The sequence below is a fragment of the Megascapheus bottae genome, chromosome 25 (assembly GCF_031878675.1).
Source record: "Megascapheus bottae isolate mThoBot1 chromosome 25, mThoBot2.hap1, whole genome shotgun sequence".
NCBI classification, from domain to species: Eukaryota; Metazoa; Chordata; class Mammalia; order Rodentia; family Geomyidae; genus Megascapheus; species Megascapheus bottae.
Genome location: NC_143533.1, coordinates 23,457,381 through 23,478,562, shown reverse-complemented (window position 1 = coordinate 23,478,562; position 21,182 = coordinate 23,457,381). Strand labels below are relative to the sequence as shown.

Here is a 21,182-nt window from a genome sequence, read left to right as displayed (position 1 = left end):
AGTTCAGGAAAACAGAAATGAGACCTGGGGCTCCCACAAAACAGATACACTAACTGAATTGTAAAGGGTCAGCATTTTATATTTGCTGGTGATTTTCAGCTTGCATCTTTTACAGGCTAGATGGCCAGTCTCCAAGCAGAGGCATTTCCACTGGAAGAAGGCCCTCGTTACCCACTTCAACCAACAAAAGCAACAAAACACGAACAGGACCAAGCTTCTCTCTCTTTAGATGCAGGGGTAGATGTGGATAGGTGTCGATGTAGATATAAAACCATTTAAGTTTCAAGATAACACAAGGCACTTAAAGATTTGATCGTATTATTCAAAGGCTAGCAGGAGTCAGGTGTAGCTGCTGGCTGGGTTAGCAAGAATGTGGATATGGGCAGATTCTCCTGCCCGGGGAAAACTCAACAATAAGTTAGCATGCAGTGGGCCAGCACAGGAGATAAAGGAGGTTTCCTGACCACTGCAGGGACATACAGCACAGGAAAACAAGATGCCCAAGGCCAGGCTGCCAGGGTTGAGCTGACTCCTGAATTCAGTCTGCTGGAAACAGCAGGGCCATCATGGAAAAGGTGTTAGACCTCAACTGCAGAGATCACCTAATAGTCTCCTCTTGTGAATGCCACACACTCATAGGTGCGGCTTTCTGGTGACAAGGCCCCCCGGTGCTTGCCGGGCGCCATTTACTCCCCCCACTTACATTCCTCTTCTAAATGAAGTCATAGGCTTTCTGGCCTGATATAGGCGCCCCTGTGCCTTTGGTTAGTCTGAGTCAGCTGCAGGACCTGCAAGGCCACGGGTAAAGCCTAAAGCAGGGAGCTCCCCATAGACAGGAGGTCCAGAGGGAAACGGACCACCGCCTGTCATCTTCAGCTCACCCATGCTGCTCTGCACCGAGCACTAGCTGCCCAACCACTTTCATTACCTTAAAATTTTTAAAAACCCAGCCAGGAGCTGGTGGTTCAGGCCTGTAATCCTAGCAACTCACAAGGCTGGGATAGGAAGAGTGCAGTGCAAAGCCAGCCCAGGCAGGAAAGTCTATGAGACTCTTATCTCCAATTAATCCCCAGAGAACAAGAAATGAAGATGTGGCTCAGAGTGGTAGAATGCTCACCTTGAGCAAAAAGAGCTCAGGGACAGAACCTAGGCACTGAGTTCAAGCCCCAAGACTGACCAAAAAAAAATCAATAATAGGGAAACGCTCTCCAAAGCTAAATTTTTCCAAGTACAATAAACCAACTATATCTAGTGGGGAGCTAATGCTAGCATGAGTTACAGCTGGCAAAGATAGGAAGATAGGAAAGTAAAGATAGGCGGGAATGGAATAAAAATAGAAAACAGTGGAGACAACCATTGGCTCAGAAAACTTTCTGTTGAATATACTGATTCATTGTGCATTCACACATTCTAACTTAAAAAAAAAAAAAGGTAGCTAGAGAGATCCTGAATACACAATTGCCATTTTTGGAATTCTTTCAACCCCACAGGCTGCCTCCTGAGTTTCTAAATCATACCTCAATGTTGCGCTTAATAAAATCCTGGCTGTGTGTGTCCCAGCACTCAACCGTCTCTGTGTCCGAGGAAGAGTTCTTTGCTGCCTTGATCAATGGCGCATTTTTTCCCACATCACAGGTAAAATCTAGTATTTTAAAAATTCAGATTTGTTCATAATTACAATTGTGACTTACTAAAAATTTGCTTTACATATATTATATGTTAAAATATGTAAGAAATTACACAGAACAGAGACAATTTTTAAATTCCAGATCCTAAACTTATATGGAGGAGTTTTTTTTCTTCAAATGACGCTACCATAACTTCCAATGAAGTTCTCACTAAACTTATTATGATTTCCTACATGGAACTTCCTGCTGCGGTTCCTTGGGAATGATTGGAAATACAACTAGAGCTCTAAGTCCTACATGTGCAAAATATCTCTGTTGTTAAGAGGATGTAAAATGTATGTTTAATTTTGTCTTTATACGAAACAAAACTTTCTCTAAGGACCACAGTCAGTGCCTGCTACGCAGTTAATTTACCCTCACTTTCTCAACAACAAGCCTTCTGTCTGGGCCAGTCTTTACTAAGCAAAGGCTGGCTGCGATGGGGTGTCTGACGTCTGGATGTCTGCAGACCACTGTTGCCACCGCTGTAGCCATCTCCTTAGTCAGTGCCTCTGACCTTGGGTAAAAGGGTAGACTAAACTTGAAACATTCAAAACCCTGAGTGGTCAAAACTGGGCTAAGAAAAATATTCAGAGACTTGCTCCCACAACTAAATATAACGAAAATAACTTGTTCCCAGTGTTTCATATTTAAAGCTTTTTAAATATCATGTGAGCCCACCATTAAAGTACCTGGACCCCAGGCCTCTTATTTTTTCTAATATTTTTTGTTGTATTTAATAAAAGGGGTTACATGATATTTGCCAGATAGAAGGTGCATTAATTCACATACATTGATACCCTTCCACATGTCTTGGTCCCCATTACCCTCCCCCCACTTCCCTGTCCAATTTCAAGTAACCAAATACAAATGTATCCAATATATCAAATAACAAAGTCAGATATTGTGACTATGAGATAACAAAGGAACAGCAAAAGAGATGAGAGACAACAGCACCTTAAGGACAGCAATCATTCATTATATGGCTTTTGTTTCAATATCCTAGAGGTCCATTCAAATTAGCTTCATACTATATGGCCTTATGTATCAAGTTTTTGCTCTATTGCAAATCTTTGCTATTAGAGCCCAAGGTTTCTACTGCTTATGATGAATGAGGGAAACCATTGAGCCTAAGTTCCTTTGAGTCTGGCTTACTTCGCTTAATATGATTTTTTCTAAGTCTTTCCATTTCCTAACAAATGGGGCGATGTAGTTTTTTCTGACAGCAGCATAGAATTCCATTGTGTACAAATACCACATCTTGTGGATCCACTCATCAACTGAGGGACATCTAGATTGGTTCCATATCTTTGCTATGGTGAATAGTGCTGCAATGAACATTGTTGTACTAGTGGATTTAGTATGCCCTAGTTTCTGGATGGTTGGGTAAATGCCAAGTAGTGGAATTGCTGGGTCATAGGGATGCTCTATGTTTAGCCTTTTGAGCAGGCCTCTTATTTTTCTGCATCCCCAATGCCAGGCACATGCCACCACATCGAGATTCCTCCCCTGAGATACAGCCTTCTGTACTTTTCTGTCTGGAGAGGCCTGGAACCACTCACTCCTGATCTCAACCTCCCAAGGTATAAGCCACTGACACCTGGCTCATATATTCTTTTTAGTTTTAATATATTCTGTGTATATGCAGTAAATTTCATATATACTTAGACAATATGACATTAAGACAACAAGTTAACTAGGCACCAATGGCTCACGCTTATAATCCTAGCTACTTAGGAGGTTGAGAACTAAGAATCATGGTTCAAAGCCAACCCTGAGAGGAAAACCTCTCAGACTGTTACTTCCAACTAATCAAAAATAAAGGGCGGGAAGTAGAGCTATGGCTCAAGTGATAAAGTCCCCAGGACCCACCCACTTGCACACACACACATACACTGAAGTTAAATTCAGCCTTTTATTTTTTTGTTAGTCATGAAGTTTGAACTCAGGGCCTGAGCTCTTTTGCTCAAGGCCAGTGCTCTACCATTTTGTACCATTTCAGGTTTTCTGCTGGTTAACTGGAGGTGAATCTCAGGGACTTCCCTGCTTGGGCTGGTTTTGAACTGTGATCTTTAGATCTTAGCCTCCTGAGAAGCTAGGATTTACAGGTGTGAGCCACCAGAGCCTGTCTAAATGCAGCCATTTCTATATCTATGATGAAGTTTCTTTGACATATTCTACTAAATTGGGGGTGGGAACACTGGATTACCTCTGGTCAGATTATTTCTCTAGAAATGCCTTCCTTCCGCTCTCGTGTTGCTGCAGCTGCCCGATTCCTACAGTGATTCCCCCATGCTTTCTGGTCAGACAGGTTGCTTGGACCATTGAGAGTCACCTTCCTTTAATTGTGGACTTGAGTTCCCTTAAGCAAAGACTTATCATTGCTCTTGAGAACCAAAGAAAGCAGTCTATCACCAAGATCCTTTCCATAATTTCATTTTGCTTAAGCCACATTTTCATGGTTACTTACATCATGAGTTTTTAAAGTTCTTTATTATACAAAATTTCAAACATCCAACAATAGAATAGAAGCCAGGCACTGTGACTCACACCTATAATCCCATCTACTCACAAGGATCTGAGGATCATGGTTCAAAGCCAGCCCAGACACTAAATTAACCACTAGAAAATGGGAAGTGGGGCTGTGGCTCAAGGAGTAGGGCGGGTAGCCTTAAGCTGAAGAGCTCAGGGACAGTGCACAGGTCCAGAGTTTAAGCCCCAGACTAACAAAAAAAAAAAAAAAAAAGAGTAGAATGGAATGAGTGCATAACAAGTGGCTTTGACAAGGACCAACTTGTGCCTGTTTATGAGCCACCTCAAACCCCATCTCCTTCTCGAATGAACACATCAGATTGTTCCATCCACAGCCATTTGTGAATACAGAGAGTATTCCCGTGATCCCGCATACAATCACACAAATTACTACATACCCTGGTTGACCTTCTGGATACGGTTTTCATAATCTTCTGGAGGGACTTGAGTGTGAAACACTGAGAAAAAATGTTCTTCATCCTCATTATGAGAAGGACCTAGAAGTTTAAACAGTCACTGTTCAATATTCACAAAAATAAATATCTACACAGCCTTTTTAAAACAGATCAGATCTGTTATTTTAATAGTCTTCAATCACATGATTTAAATAATAATAGTAAGAATAATAAGTCAATCCAGGCACCAGTGGCTCACCCCTGGAACCCTAATCAGGAGACTAAGATCTGAGAATTGGAGTTCAAAGCCAGCCTATACAGGAAAGACCACTGAACTCTTATTTCCAATTAAACTCCAAAATAAAAATTTTAAAAGCCAGAAATGAAGCTGCAGCACAAGTGGTAGAGCTCTACCGTTGACCACAAAAGGCTCAGGGACAGTGCCCAGGCTCTGAGTTCAAGCCAGAACCAACACAAAAATAAAAGAATAGTATTACTGTTGGTACAAATATGGTCATCTTTGTATCTGTCATCCCTTGAAATCAACCACAGAAGTGAACATGCCCCAACAGCATTACAGAACAGAGCGGGCTGGGGGCTGGAAATGTGACTTAATGGTAGAGTGCTTTCCTAGCAGGCAGGAAGCCCTGAAGCCCTGGGCTTGAATCCACAGTACCATACAGAGAGACAAAGCTGGAAGTGACGCTGTGGCTCTAGTGCTACAGTGCTAACCCTGAGCAAAAGAAGCCCCAGTTCAAACCCTAGGACTGGGTGGAGGGGTGGGGTATGAAAAGAGAGAAAGAGAGAAAAAGACAGAGACAGAGACACAGAGAGACATAAAGGGGGGTAACGCCCAGAAAAGGTGCACCTGAGCACAATACATGCAATACAAAGTATACACATTGTGAGTAACTAGTAGCTGGGATTTTCTTTTTCTAATTTTAGACCTCCAAGCTAAAGACTTCAAATATATTATCAGTCATTAAAACAGAAGATCATATTTGAGCGGGGTGTGATGGCTCATGCCTGTAATTCTTGCTACTCAGGAGGCTGAGATCTGAGGATCAAGGTTCAAACCCAGCCTGGGCACTGAAGACCATGAGACTCTTTTTTTTTTTTTTTTTTTTTTTTTTTTTTTTTTGCCAGTCCTGGGCTTGAGCTCAGGGCCTGAGCACTGTCCTTGGACTTTCTCAAGGCTAGAGCTCTACCACTTGAGCCTTAGCACCACTTCCGGCTTTTTTCTATGTATGTGGTACCGAGGAATCGAACCCGGGTCTTCATGCATGCTAGGCAAGCACTTTAACCACTAGGCCAAACTCCCGGGCCCGACCATGAGACTCTTATCTCTAATTAACCACTAGAAAACTGGAAGTGGCACTGTGGCTCAAGGGTAGGGCAGCAGCCTTGAGCTGAAGAGCTCAGGGACAGCACCCAGGGCCAGAGTTCAAGCCCCACAATCGACCAAAAAAAAGAAAAACAGGTCATGTCTGAAAGAAAAGTTAGGAAATTCTCACAATTAACTTTTTTCCATTTCTGTTTGTTTTTGTTTTTGTGTGAGTCATGGGGCTTGAACTTTGGGCCTGGGCGCTGTCTCTGAGCTCTTCAGCTCAAGGCTATCACCCTATCCCTGGGCCTAGGTATTGTCCTGACCTCTTCTGCTCAGGGCTACCGCCCTACTCTTGAGCCAAGCCCCGCTTTCCATTTTCTACTGAAGAGTCTCAGGTCCTTTTGTGCCCAGGCTGACTTTGAACCTTGATCCTCAGATCTCAGCTTCCTGAGTAGCTAGGATTACAGGCATGAGCCACCTCGCCCAGGTTTTTTTTTTTTTTCTTAATACATACATATATTTGCTTTCAGAACCAACCACTCTCTAGAAGCAACAATCAAACCAGGTATCAGATGTTGCGGTATTAGTCTTCAATAGAAGCTATCAGGGACCCCTGGAGACGTGGTTGATTCTGGGACTCAGCAGGAAATGCAGGAGAAGAGTCAGGGTTATCCTGCAGCACTGGGGTAAGGAAAGAACCCCACAATTATGGAGACACATCAGAGGTCACAGGAGCCCCCAGGAGAGATACCAAATGCCAAAGCTGAAAAACATGGGCAGTAAAATAAACAAAGCAGTATTAAATTCTAACCCAAAGTGTAAAATCAATATCCACATTCAGTATAAATGAATGGCTGATTAAACATGAGACAATACATGAACCCCCATGCAGAATAGTTCGAAATAATGTATGTAAGTACCTTGCTTTTGAGGAAGAAGAGGATATACCTTTCCATTCCTTAAGTGGGGCATCACATAAAAACCTTCCTTCTGAAATGTATGGTATAGGGAAGGGGAAAACAGAGTAACTTCCCAGTGGAATAAGCATTCTGATGTAATGTGAAGAAATATCACTCTGATCCGGTAGTCTTCCTCCCTAACATAACCTCAGCCTAACCAGGAGAAAATCCTGAGATTAATTCCAGTGTCTGGGCATTCTACAAGAGACCTGACCAGTGCCTCCAACTGTCATGCTCATGAAAAATAGGCAAGACTGAGAAAAGTCACAGACAAGATTAGACTAAGGAAGTATGTAACAGTAAAGTGCTAACTTCAGAAAGAAAATGGGGACTGTACATCTTGTGGGTGAGGATGGGAGGGAAAAACTGAGAGACAGCAAGGAAAGGGATGACATTGTCCAAAAAGAAATGTACTCTTAGCCAGGCATGGTGGCTCACGCCTGTAATCCTAGCTACTCAGGAGGCCAAGAACTGAGGGTCATGATTCAAAGCCAGCCCAGGCACAACTTGTCCAATTAACTCATCTCCAATTAAACACCAGAAAAGTGGAAATAGAGCTGTGGTTCAAAGTGGTAGAGCACTAGACTTGAACAAAAACAGGCCCCACAATCTACAAAAGAAGGAAGGGGGAGGAGGGGAGGGGGAGGAAGGGGAAGAGGGGGAAGAGGAGGTAGAGGAGGAGGAGGAGGAACTAAATCAATGTACTCTTTACCTAACTCTGTTGTACATCACTGTTATACCAACAATTTAAAAACTAAATTAAAAGGAAAAGACGGAATAGAGGTGTGGCTCTAGGGGTAGAGCAGCAAAAGGAGCTCAGAGACAGTGCCCAGGCCCAGACTTCACACCCTAGGACCAGCAGAAAAAAGAAAGAGAGAAACAGAGGGGGGGGTGGGGGGGAGGGGGAGAAGGACAGAGAAAACCCTGACAGGAATAAAGTGGACTCTGGTGAATAACAACCTCTCAACATTGGCTCACTAGTTGTAACAAAGGAACCACACTAATGCATCCAAGTTTTGTGTGAGTATACAATAATATACATATGTACAAACATTAAGGTTAGTTACTATGAAAACTCAGTCTATGGGATTTTATACTAGTAAACTTCCATGGCAAGTCAATACTTTAAGATCTCAGGCCACTAACTGCAGAATGCCAGAAGGAATTGAAATTGAGTCAGAAATATGAAATAAGTAGAGGATAGTCAGAGGTCTGCCTCTAAGAAATTATTTGAACAAGATGGTTTGTCCAGTGAAATTCTTCAGATTTTTACAGAATAATCCTCATCCTCTATAAACTGTTTCAAAGCATAGGAATAAACAGCTAAGTTTATGAAGTTATCATAGCTGACAAAGCAGGCACATGTACATGCACCCCTTCACACTACCTCCTCCCCAAATCCATAAACACACGCAGGTATTTGTACACATACACACATGCGCATACACACTGGTCTCATTCTATAGACAAAAATTACGGATATGGTCATTTAAATTAGTACTACAATAAAAGAAAAGTCTTCGATAATGAAGAGGATTTTGACTCAGGAATAAAAGATTATATCAGCATTTAAATCTATTAATTAAAAAATATTAAATAAGATATGGCCAGGAGTTTGACTTAGAGGTGGAGTACTTGCCTAGCATGCACAAAGACCCGGGTTCGATTCCTTAGTACCACATATATAGAAAAGCCAGAAGTGATTCTGTGGCTCAAGTGGTAGAGCTCTAGTCTTGAGAAAGCCCAAGGACAGTGCTCAGGCCCTGAGTTCAAGTCCCAGGACTAACTAACTATATATATATATATATATATATATATATATATGTAATAAAGTTGTTAAAAAAGAAAAATCTCTAATAACCTAAACAGATTATTCAACTCTAAAACAAGTGCCAATCACTCATGCCTGTAATCCTAGACACTCTGGAGGTTGAGACCTGAGGATCACAGTTCAAAGCCGACCTGGGTAGAAAATTCCATGAGATTCATCATCAATAAACTACTCAGAAAAGCCAGAAGTGGTGCTGTGGCTCAAGTGGCAGAGGACTGGCCTTGAGTACAACGAAGCTCAGGGGCAGCACCCAAGCCCTGAGTTCAAGCCCCAAGACAGGAAAGAAAAAAAAGGGGGGGCGGGAGTATAGCCTAGTGGTAGAGTACTCACCTAGCATGCATGAAGACTGGGGTTCAATTCCTTGGTACCACAAACACAGAAAAAGCCAGAAGTGGTGCTGTGGCTCAAGTGGCAGAACACAAGCCTTGAGCAAAAAGTGTCCAAGAACAGTGTTCAGGCCCTGGGTTTAAGCCCCAGGATGCCAAAAAATATAACACACACACATACTTATATATCACACAAGTAATGCTAATCTCATTAAAAATACAAAACTGGGCCGGGAGTTTGGCCTAGTGGTAGAGTGCTTGCCTAGCATGCACGAAGAGCCAGGTTCGATTCCTCGGTACCACATACATAGAAAAAAGCTGGAAGTGGTGCTATGGCTCAAGTGGCAGAGTGCTAGCCTCGAGAAAAGCCCAAGAACAGTGCTCAGGCCCTGAGCTCAAGCCCAGGACTGGCAAAAAAAAAAAAAAAAAAAATACAATACTATTGGGGGAGGGCACGTTGGCTCACACCTGTAATCCTAGCTACTCAGGAGGCTGAGATCTCGGCCTCTCTTATCTCTAATTAATCTCTAGAAAATGGAAAGTAGGGCTGTGGCTCAAGGGGTAGGGCGTAGTCTTGAACTGAAGAGCTCAGGAACAGTGCTCATGCCCAGGCCCAGAGTCCACGCCCCACGACCACCACCAACAACAAAAAAGACTATTGCAATTGAAGGCTGCCACCTATAGGTGGCAAATTACACTGATCACAAAAAAAAATACTGGAAACAATAAAACATTCCTACTTGTCCATGGATGCTAACAGAAATATTTTCCCTAAAATCTTGGGGCTGGCTATATGTAACAGTAATCAAGTTTATTTTATTAAAACTAGCAAATACAGTTTAGTGAGTGCATCAGATCCAAGCAGCTTCCTCCTGTGCTAGAACAGTAGGAATACAACACTTCCAAAATTTAGTATTCTGTCATCAGATTGGACTCTTGCATTCCTACTTTTCTGTCAGACTTGCAATGAAAATACGCTGCTAATAACGTGTATTAGCTGATTTAAAAGTTTCCACAGGAGGGGCCAGGAGTTTGGCCTAGTGGTAGAGTGCTTGCCTAGCATGCACGAAGACCCAGGTTCAATTCCTTGGTACCACATACATAGAAAAAAGCCAGAAATGGTGCTGAGGCTCAAGTGGTAGAGCTCTAGCCTTGAGAAAGTCCAAGGACAGTGCTCAGGCCCTGAGCTCAAGCCCATGACTGGCAAAAAAAAAAAAAAAAAAAAAAAAAGTTTCCACAGGGGCCGTGAGTTTGACCTAATGGTAGAGTGCTTGCCTACCATGCACCAAGACCCAGGGTTCAATTCCTCAGTACCACATACACAGAAGAAAGCCAGAGTGGCGCTGTGGCTCAAGTGGTAGAGCATTAGCCTTGAGGAAAGCCCAAGGACAGTGCTCAGGCCCTGAATTCAAGCCCCATATTTAACCAGATAGAAAAGCTGATACCCAAATGACTACATTAATGCAGAAAATAATAATAATCACAATAATCTGTTACAATTTAAAAAAATCTAATGTAAGGGGGAATATATGTCAACAAATATCTACCCAATATGTGTATGATGTAGAGTCAGCAAGAAGGTTCATTAGAGATTACTGGCTTAGGCTGGGAGTGTGGCCTAGTGGTAGAGTGCTTGCCTAGCATGCATGAAGCCCCAGGTTCAATTCCTCGGTATCACATACACAGAAGAAAGCCAGAGTGGCGCTGTGGCTCAAGTGGTAGAATGCTAGCCTTGAGAAAAAAAAAATGGGACAGTGCTCAGGCCCTGAGTTCAAGGCCCAAGATTGGCAAAAAAAATTATATATATATATATATATATATAAAATACATACACATACACACACGAACACACACACACACACATATATATATATAGGCTTCTCTATGAGAGTACAGTGAGCAAAAAGAAAAAAAGCAGCAAGTGACAGAAAGACAAGGGTGCAAGGTCCCACCGACTTGGAGGGAAGATGGGCCTGGGCATCAAGTAGTCCTGCTATGCTAGAGGAAGACTGGTTTGGGGGGTTAACAGATCCGGGCAAGTCCAAACTAACACCCACAAATTAATCCACAAAACCTCTCAACTTAGAAGACGGGCTACGCAAGAATGACCGTCATGGGAGACCCCTGGTCTTGGCTGTCCTGGTGAATTCCTTTCCTGGGACCCCTACTATCTAGCTCTCTACATATATATATATAGAGAGAGAGATACATGGTATGATCATTCCCGGCTCTTCTAGGTTATGATAGGATATGACATGGTACAGTCATCCTCACCACGCCCCGGGGCTCCCGCTCCCGCGGGCTGCAGGCGCAGGGCTGAGGAAGGCCATTCGCCTGGAGGTCGGCCCAGGAGGCTCTCCTCTCCAGGGACCCACCCAGGCCGGGAGGCGGGCGGGGGAGCTCAGGCCCAGGACTAGCACCGGGAAATAAAGGCTAAGAGCGCCTCGTGGGAACGGGCCTGGGAGATCGGCCCTCGAGCACCGCGACGACGACGACGACGACGACGACGACGACGACGCCGCCGCCACACACACACACACACACCCGCGCCTTCCGCCTGAGAGGCCCTTCCCGGGGGCTCCCCACCTCCGACCTCCGACCTCCGCGCAGAGCAGCTGGGAGGTCCCGCCGGGGTCCTCGTCAGGCAGACAGGGGTGGACAGGGATGGGCACCGAGCACGACGCTCCCGGCTCCCATCGTGCTCAGCCTTCCCGCTCAAACATGCCTTCCCATAATGCCCCGGGCGCCGCTCGGCCAATGAGGCGAGCCGGAGGGGGGGCGCATGCGCGAGCGGGGGGGGGGAGGGGGTGGCGCATGCGCGAGCCGGGGAGGGTCCCAAGCGAGGCCGTGCAGGATCCCCGCGCGGGAAGCGGGGAGCAGGCGCCTCGCCTCCACTCACCCGGTGCGGCGGCGTCGGCGTCGGCCGTCAGGGACAGAAACTTCCTGGTGTTCTCCACCTCCTCGCTGCTCTGCGGGGCTTCCCCAGTGTTTGCGGACTAGTAAAACACAATGAGGCGTCGACAGCTGCGCGGCGCTTTCTGTCCCGCCGGCCGGGCTCGGGCCTGAGCGCCGTCCCCGGGCTGTCCACCCCTGGAGCCCCGGCGCCCGTCCTCGTGCGCGCTGGGCTCCACCCCCAGGCCACGCCCCGCCCCGCCCCGGCCACGCCCCCGGCCACGCCCCCGGCCCTCGCCGGCTTTCACTCCAGCACCGTTTCCAGCTGTGCACAAGACGATGTGCATTTGTGTCTCTTATATTTGTATTCCATTAGGAAAATCCGCTGCCACAAAACTCTGTCAACAGGTTTTCCCAGGCGGCCGTGAGGTGAGTGATAATTTTCAGTTTCTGTGGGACATTTTTTCTAACTCACGAGCAATCCAGACACGCTAAGTTTGGAGCTGTTTTGTGGTTTCTATTTAAACTCTGTTTCAAACGGGAGTTTAAAAAACACAACCCTGCTTTGAGCTTCCATAAGGATTTAAAAAAAAAAGACTCACTGTCCCTGCTAAACTTGATACAAATTATTTCTCTAGTTTCATTTTAGATGCTGTTTTCTTTCCATTGTAATGGAGTTCGTAGATACAAAAGCATTCTTATTCACTTTATTCTAAATTCATTTAAATGCTCAGGAAGTCTTCCTCTGAAGTCAGTCGATAATGAAGGATGGCTCATTCAAAACAACAATCTGTTATCAGGTTCCTTGCCGGAAGAATTTAAATATGAGGCAAAAGCTCTCTATCAAGACAGTGCCAACCTCTTGTCAAATTCAGCCCCTCAACACTACAGATAATAGGAGATCCATGGAGAGCAAAGAAAGCTGAGCAGGCATCAGGAATTTGTCAAGATAGGCACAAAAGGAGTGAGACCCAAAACGCAAGCTTTCTGAAAAGCCCTTAACCAGTACATGAAACAGCGAAACTACCCAACTGGTTTGCGGCTAGGGTTTGGTAAAGTAACAATGCTAACCAGATGCATAAAATTCCATCTCTCTCTGTCTCTGAACTGTAAGTTCACTGGTGAAAAAGAACACATGCCTAGTTGGTGAATCTAACCATCACACTGCCTGCTTATCCCAGTGATGAAGGTCCGGACCCCATCTGACAAAGCAAAGCTGAACTATGGGGGTGATCACTTTGGAGAAGCTGGATCTAAAATGCCACAGACCAAGTTATCCTCTCCAAGTCCCCTAAAATAAGCCCCTTACACTACCACAGACACAGAGACCCCACCACCACAAAACGGATCAGTAGAGGCAGAGAACGTTCACACTACCACAGTCCATACCTTTTTTTCATTCTTAAAGGAAGTCATTTCTGTCAGCATATGGTTATAAAATTCCTACCTTAAGTTCTTCCCACAGCTTTATTCTCATTTCTAGACCTTGCTTCTTGATTTCTTTTTCTCTACATTGTCTTTTTGCCAAAACTTTATCAAGTCTTTTCATCTTATGAATAGCATCTTGAAGCTGAGAATGGGATTCTTCTGATTTAAGATCACATGCACAGTCTGGAAGGTAGAAACTAGTTTTAAGGTTGGTAAAATCACAAGGTCTTTCTTTACTTTTACTCTGTTTTTACATTACTGGATGTAATGTAATATTTGCTGATGAAAATAAGTACTACATAGTGGTCATGTGACTAATTTAATTTTCAAGGTATCTTCTGTATCTTTTCATGTAATTATATAAGAATTCCATAGAGGGGCCGGGAGTTTGGCCTAGTGGTAGAGTGCTTGCCTAGCATGCACGAAGACCTGGGTTCGATTCCTCGGTACCACATACATAGAAAAAAAGCCAGAAGTGGTGCTGAGGCTCAAGTGGTAGAGCGCTAGCCTTGAGAAAGTCCAAGGACAGTGCTCAGGCCCTGAGCCCAAGCCCAGGACTGGCAAAAAAAAAAAAAAAAGAATTCCATAGAATAGACATCTATCTTAACTTAATTAGGATAACTGAATCCTTTCAAAGCTCTAATAAATTATACCACTGGGCTTACAAGTGGGTCTCTTAAGATTTTAAATCACAAATTCTCCTTCATTCTGTGACATAGTGTGTGTGCGTATATATATATATAATATATATATTATATATATAATATATATATTTAGCAAATAGAAAGCATGGCTGGGAGATCCAGACTCTATTCTAAAGCTGCTTCAAACTGAGTAAAAGAAAAGGCATGTGTTGGACCAGGAGTATGGCCTAGTGGTTGTGTGATTGCCTAGCATGCATGAAGTCCGGTGTTCAATTCCTCTCTACCACACACACAGAAAAAGCTGGAAGTGGTGCTGTGGCTCAAGTGGTAGAGCTCTAGCCTTGAGAGGCTCAGGAACAGTGCCCAGGCCCTGATTTCAAGCCCGAGGACTGGAAAGGAAAAAAGAAAAAGGCATGTGACAAAAGAATTAGCTACAGTAACAAGCAGGGGGAAAAAAATCATAGAATGTGAAGCCTTGAGTGCTAAACACACTCACACACAGAGAACCAGTTCAGTTCTCAAACTGCTGCAGTAGCATACTTTTCTCCAACACAACCTTCTCAGTGAAGTATAGGCAAAATTGCTTCATGTCTACTTCCCACTTCGCCCACAGGATATTAAGATTCTGTGCGTTATCTTAAATTATAAACCTACTAATGATTTTACTTTGTTAAAATATCTGAGGATGAAGCAGATGTCCCTGAGAGACACCAACTGCTTCTTCCTCCTGCTAAGACAGCAGCCCAGTGCAGATGCCGGCACACTGGGAAAGCGACACGTCAGTGCAGTGGTGGGAAGTGTCTTAGAGAGCCCCTGAAGGCTCTAAGAGACACCTCCATCCCAGAGCTCTGCAATCAATGGGGCCAGAATTAAGTTAATGCCATAAAAACTAGCTTTCAAAATGTAATGCCCTCATATTGAATGGGATTATCCCTTAGGAAGCATTCATAAATAATAGGATGTATTTTATCTGCCAGTTTTAGTAATTGAAATTATCTATAAATCAAGCTATGAGATGTAAAAATACTCCCTACTTGACTAATATAAAATGAGTAGAGTAACAGTTTCTAAGTGACATATTTTGTTATATTTATTTCTAAACATAGTTAAAGGTTCTCAATACGCTTATAAGTTTAAAAAGAAAAGAGCTAGCTGCTCTTTGTAGATGTGGTTGCTCACATCCTAACTACAGGAGAAGCTGATACCAGGACAATCATGATCTAAGGTCAACTGGGGTAAAAACATTCACAAGAACCTTTATCAATCAATGCCTTCCATTCCAGCTCAGACCCAGAGTACTGGGATTCCAGGCCAGTCTGAGCAGAAAATCTGTGAGACTCCCATCATTTCAGCTAATGGGGAGCCTACAATAGGCAGATCCTATCTCTGAAGCCTAAAATAAGGCAAGGCCCTGTTTCCCAAGAAATCAGCAAAAGTAAAGACTGGAAGTATAGCTCAGCAGTAGAGCATCTGTCTATGTTCAAATCTAGTACTATCAAAAAAGGGGGGGGGGGGCAATTTTCTCACAAAGAACCATAGCTATTTTTAAAACTGTAGCTATTTTTGCCATAGGTTTTCTTCTTAGCTAATGCCTGTAATGTTACTCCTTTGAGTCTGGCATCTGAGTTTCCACCTGTCACTCCCCTAAGGAGTGTCCTACCTGAACTCTCTACGGTAGTCTGCTGTTGAGCCATCTCTTCATTCCACTCCGCCTGGGCCAGTTTCCCTTTCTCAGAGTAGTAAGCCCATTTGTCCATACTGCTGTGTCTGTGTTCTTCTGCAGTGCTGTTTTCTGAGCAGTTCTCTTTGCCAGAACTCAGTTTGCTTGCAGTCTCAATCTAAGAATAATTGTAAAAAAAGAAAGATTACGAAAATAATAGGAATATTTGAGCAGTGGAAGCAAGTCGACATATGTACAGATAGTAGCACTGAAGTCTCTAGAAGCATGACACTTTTTGTTGTTTGTTGTTGTTGGTTGGTCGTGGGACTTGAACTCTCAGCATAGGCATTGTAACACTTTTTAATTAAATGTAAATGTGGGCCTTCTCATCAAGAGGATGTACTTTTATGTGCAGGAGGCCTTGTTTTAGGAGACACAGCATCCAGGAAAACACTGAAGGCTAAATGGAATGGAAAAGTGAAGGCAACACGTGCATGAAAGTGAAATGAGTCGATAAGGTTCACAAAAAGGGAGACTGCCAATCAAAATTAGCATCACTCAAAGGATAAAACCTGTCAACACTGCCTTAGCACACTATACCCTCTAGCCCGCCATTTTCCCTTCTTAATAAAGGCCTAATAAATCTTTACCCCTCTTATTCTCCTGTCTCAATAAATGTTTTGACCAACTCATGGCTTCAAACCTCCAAGACATTTTAGTTGCTTTTATTTTTGTATATAGTTTTTCTATTCCATTTTGGCTTCCTTCTACATTTTAGAAAAGCTCATTCTGAAAAGACACAAGTTTAGGGGTCAGGTGTTTGGCCTAGTGTTAGAGTGCTTGCCTAGCATGCATGAAGACCCAGTTCAATTCCTCAGTACCACATACATAGAAAAAAGCCAGAAGTGGTGCTGTGGCTCAAGTGGCAGAGCTCTAACCTTGAGGAAAAACCCAAGGACAGTCTTCAGGCTCTGAGCCCAAGTTCAGGACTGGCAACAACAACAACAAAAAAAGACAAAAGACACAAGTTTAGCACAGGTGTGCCTTCCTGAGAGAGGACAAGAAAAGATATCCAAAGGCTGGGAGCGAAGCCTAGTGGTAGGAGTGCTTGCCTACCATACACGAAGCCCCAGGGTTCAATTCCCTGGTACCACATACTCAGAAAATGCCGGAAGTGGTGCTGTGGCTGAAGTAGCAGAGAATTAGCCTTGGGCAAAAAGTGTCCAAGGACAGTGCCAAGCCTCTGAGTTCAAGACCCAGGACTGGCCAAAAAAAGAGAAAGATAAAAAGAGGGAAAGAGGAAGGGAGGGAAGGAGGGAGGAGGGGAGGGAGGGAGAAGAAAAGATGTTCATGACAGGCCACAAGGAAAGAGGAATCACAGGACTAGAAGGGCTGTGCATGCTGTGAGCATCACACAAGAAGCCAACGTAGGCCAAGGGAGACGTGAGACCTCTGGGAGAGACACGGCCACTGCCCTGCTGATGAGGGTCGTCAGCTTCAGCTCCTTTGCTATTGCGCACGGCGAGGTCTTGTGTTCCCTGGAAACCCAGATGCTCAGTGCTCTACCACAGCAACTTTGCAGCACCCTGAAGATCTGCAGGCCAGGAGACGAGGGAGCCCGGATTTACACTGCTAGGAACTGGACCAGCATCTTGGCTGGACACAGGATAGGAACCCAGCAGAACTGAACTGAGCTGACAGTTCGGGACTCATGGCCAATGTAGACCTCGGGACAGTGATCAGCTACATCCCATGATGAGTAGCTTGTACACAAGGCCTCGCACCTACTCACAATCACCTAGTGATGTAGGCACTGCTGTTCCATTTAACAAAGGAGAATACAGACACAGAAGGAAGTGAAACTAGAGACAACTTAGCTCATAAGTGGGCAAGCCAGAGAGAATCAAGAAACGTGAGGAAAGTGAAGATACTGTAAAGAACTGATGGACTCTGTGGAAAGAAAAAAAAATCCAAAAATTAAAGATACATCATTAAATTAAAAAAAATTTTTTTTCGCCAGTCCTAGGGCTTGAACTCAGGGCCTGAGCACTGTCCTTGGGCTTTTTCAAGGCCAGAGCTCTACCACTTGAGCCACTACATCACTTCGAGCTTTTTTTTTTTCTATGTATATGGTACCAAGGAATTGAACCCAGGTCTTCATGCATGCTAGGCAAGCACTCTACCACTAGGCCAAACTCCTGGCCCCATCATTAAAATTTTTTTGCCAGTACTGGGCTTGGGCTCAGGGCCTGAGCACTGTCCTTGGGTTTTCTCAAGGCTAGAGCTCTACTACTTGAGCTACAGCACCACTTCTGGCTTTTTTCTATGTATGTGGTACTAAAGAATCAAATCTGGGTCTTTATGCATGGTAAGCAAGCACTCTACCTCTAGACCAAATTCCTGGCCTGACCCATCATTAAATGTTTAAGGCAAATGGATTGATTAAAACACAGAGCCAGGGCTGGGAGTTTGGCCTAGTGGTTAAAGTGCTTGCCTAGCATGCATGAAGACCCAAGTTCGATTCCTAGGTACCACATATAGAAAAAAGCCGGAAGTGGTGCTGAGGCTCAAGTGGTAGAGCTCTAGCCTTGAGAAAGTCCAAGGACAGTGCTCAGGCCCTGAGCTCAAGCCCAGGACTGGCAAAAAATAAATAAATAAATAAATAAATAAAAATAAAACACAGAGCCGGCCTGGTACCTGTGGCTAACATCTGTAATCCTTGTTACTCAGGAAGCTCAAAGCTAGTGTATGAGGCTCTTATCTCCAATTAACTGCCCAAAACTGGAAATGGGGCTGTGGCTCAAAGTGGTGGAGCACCATCCTTGAACACAAAAACTTAAAGACAGCATCCAAGCCTTGAGGTCAAGCCCCAGGATGGAAAAAAGCAGATTTGATATAGTTTTTGCTCTTGTTCTTGCTGTTTTGTGCTGGTCCCGAGGCTTGAACTCCGGGTCGGATACTATCCCTGAGTCTTTTTGGTCAAGTCTAGTTCTCTACCACTTAAGCTACAGCTCCACTTCAGGCTGTTTGTTGGTTAATTAGAAATAGAGTCTCATGGACCATTTGCCTGGGCTGGCATTGAACCTTATGTTTAGATCCTGAGCAGCTAAGATTACAGGCCTGAGCTACTGAAACTATCAACAAGAGTTGATATAGTTTTAAGAAGGAATTCAGAACCTGAAAATCTGTGTTAAAAAGCATAGAAAGTTAAATGGTTAGAAAATAGTTTAAAAGAAAAGCAATGCACTCTCTCCTGCAGACAGTGACCATGCTAAGGAGGGCCCTGGCTTCATCAGTTGCTGAGATGGAGACACGCAGATCTTTCCTTACCTTGAAGGAGCCTGGCTCAGGGGACAGCACCTCTAAGGAAGTATTGGAACGTCTGTTCCCTAGATGTGTTCTCGAATTGGAGGCTGGCCTCGAAATTCCATCCAAATTTCCCTTTATGATATCCATGGATATCTGAAAGCAGATGGAAGCCAAGTGTAAAGCAGGTGCGGTGGCTAGCATCGGAATGTTCTAAATGCTTGGGTCGCTTTGGTGAAAGAAGGCGAGGCAGATACTTGGTTTCGTCTTCTCTCCTCAGCTATTCTTTTTTTACAATGTTGAATATTTCACTATTCTGTTTTCATACTTACTGGGTGAGGTAAATCAACCAGCCTCTCCAATCTCCCGCCCCGACCTGGCCCCGCCCCGGCCCCGCCCCGGCCTAACCCCGCCCCGGCCTGGCCCCGCCTCCGGCCAGGCCCCGCCCCGGCCTGGCCCTGCCTCCGGCCTGGCCCCGCCCCGGCCCCGCCTCTGGCCTGGCCCCGCCTCCAGCCAGGCCCCGCCCGGACTGGCCCCGCCCCGGCCTGGCCCCGCCCCGGCCTGGCCCTGCCTCCGGCCTGGCCCCGCCCCGGCCCCGCCTCTGGCCTGGCCCCGCCTCCAGCCAGGCCCCGCCCGGACTGGCCCCGCCCCGGCCTGGCCCCGCCCCGGCCTGGCCCTGCCTCCGGCCTGGCCCCGCCCCTGTCTAGTCCTGCCCCGGTCCCTCCCCCGGCCTGGCCCCGCCCCGGCCCCGCCCCGGCCTGGTCCCGCCCCCTCTAGCCCCGCCCCAGGACATAGCCCGCCCGCTCATTGGCCCCGCCCGCTCTCCCCGACAGCTTCCAGAGGCTGACGCGCTGGGCTCCGCCCCCCATGCGGGACGCCCGGGGACCCCGTCGTGCGGTCACTCACCTGCCCAGCGGGGACTCCCGGCACCAGTCCGGATAGAAGCGTGTCACAGACACTCGCGGCGTCATCCGCTCCGCGTCACAGAAGAGCCGTCTCTCTCGTCCCCGCAGACAGCTGTCGGTAGGCAGAGCCGCCGCGGCTCCACCGCCCTCCCGCCGTCGCCCTGGCAACCCCGCGCACGCGCGCCCCGCGAGTCTCGTCTCGCGATAGGAGACTCACTGGCCCGTACCCCGCGCGGCGGGCCCGTGGAGAAGGCCCCGGGGCTGGCGTGGAGTCCTGTCGCGCCGGCCCGTCGCTTCTGGTGAGGAGCTGCGGCTCGAGGAGGGGCCACGCGAGGGCGCCAGGGATGCGGCTGGGGAGGCCCTCGCCAGCCGCCGCTCCGCTCGGCAGGCGCTGCACCACCTGAGCTGTGCCCCAGGCCCTTTGCTTCACTTCTCGGGGACTGGAGCTGGCTCGAGGAGGGCGCAGAGCCTTCCTTCTGGGCCTGCCTCCTGCGGAGCGGAGGTGCCACGCGCGCACCAGGCCCAGTGAAGAGAACATCGCGATTTATTCCATGTCCTCTGGGCCTGAGCTCAGGCCTGAGCCCCGTCCTTGGGCTTTCTCAAGGCTGGAGCTCGACCACTGGAGCCTCCGCACCACTGCCGGCTTTTTCTGTGTATGTGGTGCGGAGGCGAGCGCCCTACCACCAGGCCACACTCCGGGCCCTGCCGGTCCTCTTTTACACAAACTGATCTGAGCTCTCCGAGTTTGCCGCTGTGCGGTGAGGGTCGTGTGTCACTTAGCCCTCTTCCCCCCTGCGGACCCAGCGGGTCCAGGGCCCAGACCACGGACTGGCACTGACACGAGTAGGTCAGCGACTCCAGTGCTGTTGAGGGGGCGGCCACCCCGGAACCCTCTGGTGCAGTGACCTCCGAGAAGCCCCACAGAGCCCATGGACGGAGGCCAGGCCCGAGGACTCCACGCAGGTGTGACCCCAGAAGTGGGCGGTCACATCCGTTCACACAGCAGATGAGAAACGTGCTCAGAACAGACTTGGAGAGGGGTGGCCTCGTGGTGGAGTGCTATGCACAAAAACCTGGGAAAAAGAAAGCCAGAAATGGTGCTGTGGCTCTAGTGACGGAGATGCAGCTTTGAGAAAGCCTAAGGACAGGGTACAGGCCCTGAGTTCAAACCCCAGGACGGGGGGAAAAAGGACTGCCAGGCAGCCACATGCAGAAATGATTTTCCTGTTTCGGCGGAGATTAAGGAAAGGCCAAGCCAATGAGCACAGATGTTTATGAGTTCTGGGACAGCCTGTGCCACCAGACAGTAC

At 46.4% G+C, this 21,182-nt stretch overlaps 1 protein-coding gene and 1 long non-coding RNA gene across 2 annotated transcripts in view; one reads left to right on the top strand and one right to left on the bottom strand.

Annotated features, from left to right (window-relative positions):
* The window catches only part of Fsip1 (fibrous sheath interacting protein 1), an 82,585-nt gene extending 62,545 nt beyond the window's left edge, over window positions 1-20,040 (bottom strand). The window contains exons 1-7 of the mRNA XM_090318630.1: window positions 19,874-20,040; window positions 18,992-19,123; window positions 15,662-15,839; window positions 13,377-13,540; window positions 11,937-12,033; window positions 4,598-4,696; window positions 1,518-1,642 (exon numbers count right to left, since the gene is read on the bottom strand). Of these exons, the coding sequence (XP_090174756.1) occupies window positions 1,518-1,642; window positions 4,598-4,696; window positions 11,937-12,033; window positions 13,377-13,540; window positions 15,662-15,839; window positions 18,992-19,117 (789 nt within the window). The 5' untranslated portion in view covers window positions 19,118-19,123; window positions 19,874-20,040. The remainder of the gene's footprint in view (window positions 1-1,517; window positions 1,643-4,597; window positions 4,697-11,936; window positions 12,034-13,376; window positions 13,541-15,661; window positions 15,840-18,991; window positions 19,124-19,873) is intronic.
* Window positions 12,182-16,310, top strand: LOC150046658 (uncharacterized). The gene is made up of 2 exons (XR_016532624.1): window positions 12,182-12,358; window positions 16,077-16,310. It is a non-coding gene; the product is annotated as an uncharacterized LOC150046658 (long non-coding RNA).
* Window positions 20,041-21,182: the final 1,142 nt, after the last annotated feature.